The sequence below is a fragment of the Pristiophorus japonicus genome, chromosome 20 (assembly GCF_044704955.1).
Source record: "Pristiophorus japonicus isolate sPriJap1 chromosome 20, sPriJap1.hap1, whole genome shotgun sequence".
In the NCBI taxonomy this organism is placed as follows: domain Eukaryota; kingdom Metazoa; phylum Chordata; class Chondrichthyes; family Pristiophoridae; genus Pristiophorus; species Pristiophorus japonicus.
In genome coordinates, this window is record NC_091996.1 from 2,547,155 (window position 1) to 2,557,180 (window position 10,026).

Genomic DNA, 10,026 nt, shown 5'->3' on the forward strand with positions numbered 1-10,026 from the left:
CATCACCCCCTGTGCTCACTGCCCCGTGTCCTAACTCGCACCCAGTCCCACTCACCCATCACCCCCTGTGCTCACTGACCTACATTGGCTTCCGGTTAAGCAATGCTTGATTACAAAATTCTTATCTTTATTTTCAAATCCTCCATGGCCTCGCCCCTCCCTATCTCTGTAATCTGCTCCAGCCCCACATCCCCCTCCCCAGAGATATCTGCACTCCTCTAATTCTGCCCTCTTGAGCATCCCTGATTGTAATCGCTCAACCATTGGTAGGCCCCAAGCTCTGGAATTCCCTCCCTAAACATCTCCTTCCTCCTTAAAACCTACCTCTTTCACCAAGCTTTTGGTCACTTGCACTAATTTCTCCTTATGCAACTCGGTGTCAAATTTTTTCATCTCATAATACTCCTCTATAAAGCGCTTTAGGACCTTTCACTATGTTAACGGCCCTATATAAATGTAAGTTGTTGTTGCTTTGGAGGCAGTTCAAAGAAGGTTCACTCGGTTGATTCTGGAGATGAGGGGGTTGACTTATGAGGAAAGGTTGAGTAGGTTGGGCCTCTACTCATTGGAATTCAGAAGAATGAGAGGTGATCTTATTGATAAGTATAAGATTATGAGGGGGCTTGACAAGGTGGATGCAGAGAGGATGTTTCCACTGATGGGGGAGACTAGAACTAGGGGGCATAGTCTCAGAATAGGGGGCCGCCCATTTAAAACTGAGATGAGGAGAAAATTCTTCTCTCAGAGGGTTGTAAATCTGTGGAATTCGCTGCCTTAGAGAGCTGTGGAGGCTGGGACATTGAATATATTTAAGGCGGAGATAGACAGATTTTTGAGCGATAAGGGAATAAGGGGTTATGGGGGGCGGGCGGGGAAGTGGACCCAAGTTCATGATTGGATCAGCCATGATCGTATTAAATGGCGGAGCAGGCTCGAGGGGCCGTATGGCCGACTCCTGCTCCTATGTTATGTTTACTATTCCACTTAGGTGAGCATCACAGTCAAACATGCTTCCTGTCTTAGCATGGCTCCCTAACCCCAATTAACACAAAATGTCACTGTTTCTAACAACATGTCTGTCTGCAGTTAACTCCTGCCCCGTAAAGTCCTTCTGTGTAACTGAAGTCGCCACTTGTCCGGGGTTCCTATACGTGTAAAGCCCAGTATCGAAGCTGACAAACCACTCTATTCTCCGCACTTACTCTGCGTATTGTCCGATTACAGAATCCCCAGTGGACATCAATGTGAAATGGGCAAATCTGAGCACGTTTGAGCGATAAATTCCTTGTGACGGGTCTCCCCTCCATCCCCGCTCAGCTGTGACTGAGGTACTTGGTTATTGGTGGCACTGAGGCCCAGTGAGAGGCCCCGTGTCATGGCGGGTGAGCCAGGCTTAGCACCGACACAAGAGGTGCACAAATCCTCACCAGCCCGGCTCCCTCATTCAGCATCATCAGAACAGTCTCTCTTATAAAGTCCAAGACTCGAACACTGCTTCCACAGGAGGTTACACCCCAAAGGGAGGCCATTCAGCCCCTCATGTCAGTGCCGGCTCTTGCCTGCAGCCATCAAAACTTATCCCCATTATCCAGCTCTCTGAAGAGGCTTAGCTCGTGACACTCACATTCCTGGGCAGGAGACAGAGACATCTTCTCTGGTGACTGTCCCTTTCTCCTCTTTTCCTCCAGAGTTCCACACACTGACCCCCAGCCTCAACAGCTTTTTGGGGGAAGAGTGTTCCAGGTTCCCACTGCCCTTTGTGTGAAGAAGTGCTTCCTGACATCACCCCTGAACGGCCTGGCTCTAATTTTAAGGTTCTGTCCCTTGTTCTGGACTTCCCCCACCAGAGCAAATGGTTTCTCTCTCTACCCCATTGTATCTCTAACAACTGAAACACCTCAATCAGATCGGTGACAGTTCAATCTCCTGCTGAGCGCACACACACAAGACAAGACCCTTGAATCGGACAGTGATCTATGTCTGCGGTTCCCTAGACAACAAGCTCATCTAGGATCAACAGATAGAACATAAGAAATAGGAGCAGGAGTCGGCCATTCGGCCCCTCGAGCCTGCTCCGCCATTTAATACGACCATGGGCTGATCCGATCATGGACTCAGCTCCACTTCCCCACCCGCTCCCCATAAGCCTTCACTCCCTTATCGCTCAAAAATCTGTCTATCTCCGCTTTAAATATATTCAATGACCCAGCCTCCACAGCTCTCTGGGGCAGAGAATTCCACAGATTTACAACCCTCTGAGAGAAGAAATTCCTCCTCATCTCAGTTTTAAATGGGCGGCCCCTTATTCTGAAACGATGCCCCCTAGTTCTAGATTCTCCCACAAGGGGAAACATCTTCTCTGTATCTACCTTGTCGAGCCCCCTCAGAATCTTATACGTTTCAATAAGATCACCTCTCATTCTTCGAAACTCCAATGAGTATAGGCTCAACCTAGCTTCATAAGACAACCCCTTCATCTCAGGAGTCAACCTAGGGAACATTCTCTGAACTGCCTCCAATGCAAGTATATCCTTCCTTAAATACGGAGACCAAAACTGTACGCAGTACTCCAGGTGTGGCCTCACCAATACCCTGTACAGTTGTAGCAGGACTTCTCTGCTTTTATACTCTATCCCCCTTTGCAATAAAGGCCAACATTCCATTTGCCTTCCTGATCACTTGCTGTACCTGCATGCTAACATTTTGTGTTGTTTGCACAGATCACGGAGTTGTTTGTGTTACTGAACGGGTACCGGCAGGTCGGACAAGCACAAACCTCTCGAGACTTCATAATAATGCGCAAGGCATGTTGTTTTTTTCATTTAAGGTTCAGAGTGAGTACACAAGTGTGCACGCAAAGCTGTACTGGCTGGCTAGACCGTGTGACAATAAGCCGAGTGTGTAATCGGACCCCGGGGTAAAACAGGGGTAACTCGAGTAGCCAGCCCAGGCCTCAGTTACAGAGCGCTATAAATCCAGCCACGGGTACGCACCATCGCCTGCCACCAACACTCGGGGGCCGAGACATGTCACCCCGCTCTGACCACTGGGCGAGCTCGGCACACCGTCCCATGGCCATGGCCGGTCAGGGAACACATTCAGCTTTGCTTCACGCTCATTTTAACCCCTGCCGCCTCCGTCCTCCCAAAAGTGCTGACCGGAGGGAGCAGAATACACAGCCCGTCACCCTGCGGCCGGTATAACTCGGGTCTGTCACCCTGCGGCCGGTATAACTCGGGTCTGTCACCCTGCGGCCGGTATAACTCGGGTCTGGTCACCCTGCAGCCGGTATAACTCAGGTCTGGTCACCCTGCGGCCGGTATAACTCAGGTCTGTCACCCTGCGGCCGGTATAACTCGGGTCTGTCACCCTGCGGCCGGTATAACTCGGGTCTGGTCACCCTGCGGCCGGTATAACTCGGGTCTGGTCACCCTGCGGCCGGTATAACTCAGGTGTGGTCACCCTGTGGCCGGTATAACTCAGGTCCGTCAGCCTGCGGCCAGTATAACTCGGGTCTGGTCACCCTGCGGCCGGTATAACTCGGGTCTGGTCATCCTGCGGCTGGTATAACTCGGGTCCTTCACTCTCCGGCCGGTATAACTCGGGTCCGGTCACTCTCCGGCCGGTATAACTCGGGTCTGGTCACCCTGCGGCCGGTATAACGCGGGTCCTTCACTCTCCGGCCGGTATAACTCGGGTCTGGTCACCCTGCGGCCGGTATAACTCGGGTGCGGTCACTCTCCGGCCGGTATGACTCGGGTCCGTCACTCTGCGGCCGGTATGACTCGGGTCCGGTCACTCTCCGGCCGGTATGACTCGGGTCCGTCACTCTGCGGCCGGTATGACTCGGGTCCGTCACTCTGCGGCCGGTATGACTCGGGTCCGTCACTCTGCGGCCGGTATGACTCGGGTCTGGTCACCCTGCGGCCGGTATGACTCGGGTACGGTCACTCTCCGGCCGGTATAACTCGGGTACGGTCACTCTCCGGCCGGTATAACTCGGGTCTGGGCCCTCACGGTGCCCGGTATAACTCGGGTCTGGGCCCTCACGGTGCCCGGTATAACTCGGGTCCGGGCCCTCGCGGTGCCCGGTATAACTCGGGTCCGGGCCCTCACGGTGCCCGGTATAACTCGGGTCCGAGCCCTCACGGTGCCCGGTATAACTCGGGTCCGGGTCCTCACGGTGCCCGGTATAACTCGGGTCTGGGTCCTCACGGTGCCCGGTATAACTCGAGTCCGGGCCCTCACGGTGCCCGGTATAACTCGGGCCGGGGCCCTCACGGTGCCCGGTATAACTCGGGCCGGGGCCCTCACGGTGCCCGGTATAACTCGGGCCGGGGCCCTCACGGTGCCCGGTATAACTCGGGCCTGGGCCCTCACGGTGCCCGGTATAACTCGGGCCTGGGCCCTCACGGTGCCCGGTATAACTCGGGTCTGGGCCCTCACGGTGCCCGGTATAACTCGGGTCTGGGCCCTCGCGGTGCCCGGTATAACTCGGGTCTGGGCCCTCGCGGTGCCCGGTATAACTCGGGTCTGGGCCCTCACGGTGCCCGGTATAACTCGGGTCCGAGCCCTCACGGTGCCGAGCCCTCACGGTGCCCGGTATAACTCGGGTCCGGGCCCTCACGGTGCCCGGTATAACTCGGGCCTGAGCCCTCACGGTGCCCGGTATAACTCGGGTCTGGGCCCTCGCGGTGCCCGGTATAACTCGGGTCTGGGCCCTCGCGGTGCCCGGTATAACTCGGGTCTGGGCCCTCACGGTGCCCGGTATAACTCGGGTCTGGGCCCTCACGGTGCCCGGTATAACTTGGGTCCGGGCCCTCACGGTGCCCGGTATAACTCGGGTCCGGGCCCTCACGGTGCCCGGTATAACTCGGGCCTGAGCCCTCACGGTGCCCGGTATAACTCGGGTCTGGGCCCTCGCGGTGCCCGGTATAACTCGGGTCTGGGCCCTCGCGGTGCCCGGTATAACTCGGGTCTGGGCCCTCACGGTGCCCGGTATAACTCGGGCCTGGGCCCTCACGGTGCCCGGTATAACTCGGGTCCGAGCCCTCACGGTGCCGAGCCCTCACGGTGCCCGGTATAACTCGGGTCCGGGCCCTCACGGTGCCCGGTATAACTCGGGCCTGAGCCCTCACGGTGCCCGGTATAACTCGGGTCTGGGCCCTCACGGTGCCCGGTATAACTCGGGCCTGGGCCCTCACGGTGCCCGGTATAACTCGGGTCTGGGCCCTCACGGTGCCCGGTATAACTCGGGTCTGGGCCCTCACGGTGCCCGGTATAACTCGGGCCTGAGCCCTCACGGTGCCCGGTATAACTCGGGTCTGAGCCCTCACGGTGCCCGGTATAACTCGGGCCTGAGCCCTCACGGTGCCCGGTATAACTCGGGTCTGGGCCCTCACGGTGCCCGGTATAACTCGGGCCTGAGCCCTCACGGTGCCCGGTATAACTCGGGTCTGGGCCCTCACGGTGCCCGGTATAACTCGGGTCTGGGCCCTCACGGTGCCCGGTATAACTCGGGCCTGGGCCCTCACGGTGCCCGGTATAACTCGGGTCTGAGCCCTCACGGTGCCCGGTATAACTCGGGCCTGAGCCCTCACGGTGCCCGGTATAACTCGGGTCTGAGCCCTCACGGTGCCCGGTATAACTCGGGTCTGAGCCCTCATGGTGCCCGGTATAACTCGGGTCTGAGCCCTCACGGTGCCCGGTATAACTCGGGTCTGAGCCCTCACGGTGCCCGGTATAACTCGGGCCTGAGCCCTCACGGTGCCCGGTATAACTCGGGTCTGGGCCCTCACGGTGCCCGGTATAACTCGGGCCTGAGCCCTCACGGTGCCCGGTATAACTCGGGTCTGGGCCCTCACGGTGCCCGGTATAACTCGGGTCTGGGCCCTCACGGTGCCCGGTATAACTCGGGTCTGGGCCCTCACGGTGCCCGGTATAACTCGGGTCTGGGCCCTCGCGGTGCCCGGTATAACTCGGGTCTGGGCCCTCGCGGTGCCCGGTATAACTCGGGTCTGAGCCCTCACGGTGCCCGGTATAACTCGGGTCTGAGCCCTCACGGTGCCCGGTATAACTCGGGTCTGGGCCCTCGCGGTGCCCGGTATAACTCGGGTCTGGGCCCTCACGGTGCCCGGTATAACTCGGGTCTGGGCCCTCACGGTGCCCGGTATAACTCGGGTCTGAGCCCTCACGGTGCCCGGTATAACTCGGGTCTGGGCCCTCACGGTGCGCGGTATAACTCGGGTCTGGGCCCTCACGGTGCGCGGTACTCACACACTCCGCCGGTCACGGCCGCCGCCCGGCACAGCCACCGGTACCACCAGCTCATCCCGTCCGCGGAGCCCGGCCCACCGGCCCTGGCCCCCGAGCCCGTCTCGGCCCCATCCCCGGGCTCGGCGCCCGCCTCCTCGGTGCTCAGCATGTCCCCGGCCTCCCGCTGCCCCTCACTCCCCGAGCCCCGGCCCCGGCCCCGGACACACCGCCTCCCGCTCTCCGCCGCTCGGCAGCCGGCGCGCTGACATCACACGTCACTCCGCCTGTCGGCGCGCTGACATCACTGGGCGGGGATAGTGGGCGTGTCTCAGACCTCAATGGGCGGAGTTATTTGCAATAATCGCGGAGCCGCCACTCAATGACCTCAATGGGCGGGGTCACCGATAGACCTCAATGGGCGGGGTCATGTACCTCCCTTTAAATAGCTGGAGCCAATCACGCCGCATATAATAAATGGTGTAGAAAAGGTGAATCCACAAAACTAAACCATGGCAGTAAGGACAAGGAGCAGGAAATAAACCCACCTGTGAGGGCAGATGAGGCCTCGGTTTAATATCTCTTCCAAAAGACACCTCCGACAGTGCTGCACTCCCTCAGTATTGCCCCTCCGACAGTGCGGGGCTCCCTCAGTACTGCCCCTCCGACAGTGCGGGGCTCCCTCAGTCCTGCCCCTCCGACAGTGCGGCACTCCCTCAGTACTGTCCCTCCGACAGTGCAGCACTCCCTCAGTACTGCCCCTCCAACAGTGCGGCACTCCCTCAGTACTGCCCCTCCGACAGTGCAGCACTCCCTCAGTACTGCCCCTCCGACAGTGCGGCACTCCCTCAGTACTGCCCCTCCAACAGTGCGGCGCTCCCTCAGTACTGCACCTCCGACAGTGCGGCGCTCCCTCAGTACTGCCCCTCCGACAGTGCAGCACTCCCTCAGTACTGCCCCTCCGACAGTGCAGCACTCCCTCAGTACTGCCCCTCCGACAGTGCGTGGCTCCCTCAGTACTGCCCCTCTGACAGTGCGGCGCTCCCTCAGACAGTGCGGCGCTCCCTCAGTACTGCCCCTCCGACAGTGCGTGGCTCCCTCAGTACTGCCCCTCTGACAGTGCGGCGCTCCCTCAGTACTGCCCCTCCGACAGTGCAGCACTCCCTCAGTACTGCCCCTCCGACAGTGCGTGGCTCCCTCAGTACTGCCCCTCCGACAGTGCGGTGCGCCCTCAGTACTGCCCCTCTGACAGTGCGGCGCTCCCTCAGTACTGCCCCTCCGACAGTGCGTGGCTCCCTCAGTACTGCCCCTCTGACAGTGCAGCACTCCCTCAGTATTGCCCCTCCGACAGTGCAGCACTCCCTCAGTACTGCCCCTCTGACAGTGCGGCGCTCCCTCAGACAGTGCGGCGCTCCCTCAGTACTGCCCCTCCGACAGGGCATTGCTCCCCCAGTACTGAACTGGAATTGTCAGGCTTGAACCCACAGTCTTCTGACTCAGAGACGAGAGTACTACAACAACAAATTGTATTTATATAGCGCCTTTAATGTAGTAAAATGTTCCAAGGTACTTCACAAGAGCGTTATCAAGCAAAGGCATGGATGAGGGTTTCAGCAGCGGATGAGCTGAGGCAAGGGCGGAGACGGGCGATGTTACAGAAGTGGAAATAGTCGGTCTTGGTGATGGCGCGGATATGTGATTGGATGCTCATCTCTGGGTCAAATACAGCACCAAGGTTGCGAACAGTCTGATTCAGCCTCAGACTGTTGCTAGGGAGACAGATGGAACTAGTGATGAGGGAACAGGGTTCGTGGCGAGTACCAAACACAGACGCTTCGGTCTTCCAAATATTTAGTTTCAAGAAATTTCTGCTCATCCAGAACTGGACAAGCAGTCTGACAATTGAGAGACGGAGGAGGGGTGGAGAGATGTGGGGGTGAGGTAGAGCTGGGTGTCTCAGCGTACATGTGGAAACTGACGCTGTGTTTCCAGGTAATGTCACCAAGGGGCAACATGTAGATGGGGAATAGGAGGGGGCCAAGGATAGATCCTGGGGGGACACCAGGGGTAACGATGCGGGGGGGGGGGGGGGGGAAGAGAAGTCGTTGCAGGAGATTCTTTGACTACGATGAGATGGATAAGAATGGAACCAGGTGAGTGCAGTCCACCCAGCTGGACCATGGTGGAGAGGTTGGAGGAGGATTAAATGGAAAACCATGTCAAAGGCTGCAGACAGGTCGAGAAGGATGAGAAGGGATGTCATTTGTGATTTTGATGAGAGCCGTTTCGGTCCTGTGGCAGGGGCGGGAATCGGATTGAAGGGATTCAAACACGGAGTTGCGGGAAAAGTGGGATTTGGGCCTGCGGAGTGCAGTGAGTAAAAGGCCTTGTCCATGACAATGAACGTCATTAGCAGGATTACCCATGGCTGGGAAGAGGCTCGTGTGGGACATAAATGGCAGCATAGATCAGTTGGGCTGAATGGCCTGTTTCTGTGCTGTAGACTCGATCATAGAAAATCATAGAAAGTTACCATCATGTCCACGCTGACCGACCAAGAGCTACCCAGCCTAATCCCACTTTCCTGCTCTCGGTCCGTAGTCCTGTGGGTTACGGCACTTCAGGTGCACATCCAAATACTTTTTAAATGTGGTGAGGGTTTCTGCCTCTACCACCCTTTCAGGCAGTGAGTTCCAGACCCCCACCACCCTCTGGGTGAAACAATTTCTCCTCTAATCCTACCAATTACTTTAAATCTATGCCTCCTGGTCGTTGACTTCTCTGCTAAGGGAAATAGGTCCTTCCTATCCATTCTATCTAGACCCCTCATCATTTTATACACCCGAATAAGGTCTCCCCTCAGCCTCCTCTGTTCCAAAGAAAATTACCCCAGCCTATCCAATCTTTCCCCAGAGCTAAAATCCTCCAGTCCAGGCAACATGAAAAACACCGCTTGATAAACATCATTTATTAAACTGCGAGAAATAGAGGGCAGTGTTTAAATACAGAGAGAAGCAAAGTATAATATGTAAGAAACATTTTATTACAGAATTAATGATAAGATTAAGAGCACCCTTAATTGTAACAAAGAAGCCTGTTTCGAAGCGATCACTGGTGTGGGTGAGATAAAGGCAAATGGGCTGGAATTCTGGGCACTGCGAAATAAATATGGATGTGAAGCAAACTGGGAGTCCTGGGAGTGGGATTGGGAGTAGGAGTAGGAGTGGGAGTGGGATTGGGATTGGGATTGGGATTGGGATTGGGATTGGGATTGGGATTACATAGTTTGGAAGTGATTGGGCAGAATAGGCAGGGACTCCATGCAAAGATTCAGTTTGAGGTCCGGACTGTAATACAGAGCTCCCCTAGTGGACTACTGTGGTAATGCATCTGCTGATGTAAATACAATAATAGGGTTGAGCATATGATGGCAAGTTCCTGCCAAGCCATCTTGTCGTCTGTGAAGAATGTATCGCACCGGCATTCATTCTCGGGGCTCGGGACAATCGCACGGGTTGCACAGTCCGAACACCATCCCTGGGAATGAGGGAGGTCGAGTGGTGTAGAATGGGACTGGGTGGCATTAAATGGCAGAGGATAGAGTTCCACAGTAAGGGGCGAGCACAATTATGGAATTGGATGAGATGATATTAAGAAAGAAGTTTAGAATCGCAGCTCATCACGTTCGCGGGACGTTCCCAATGAGGCAAACACAGCAGCTAATTTAAACACAGCAAGATCCCACAGACAGCAATGAGACGTTAATCTGTTTTT

General features: G+C 56.6%; 1 protein-coding gene across 2 annotated transcripts in view; it reads right to left on the reverse strand.

The window, feature by feature from the left end:
• cacfd1 (calcium channel flower domain containing 1) overlaps positions 1-6,431 on the reverse strand; it is a 56,297-nt gene extending 49,866 nt beyond the window's left edge. For both annotated transcript variants that reach the window (XM_070863639.1, XM_070863640.1), the window contains exon 1: positions 6,277-6,431. In XM_070863639.1, coding sequence (XP_070719740.1) covers positions 6,277-6,424 — 148 coding nt within the window. In that variant the 5' untranslated portion in view covers positions 6,425-6,431. The remainder of the gene's footprint in view (positions 1-6,276) is intronic.
• Between the last annotated feature and the right edge of the window lie 3,595 nt (positions 6,432-10,026).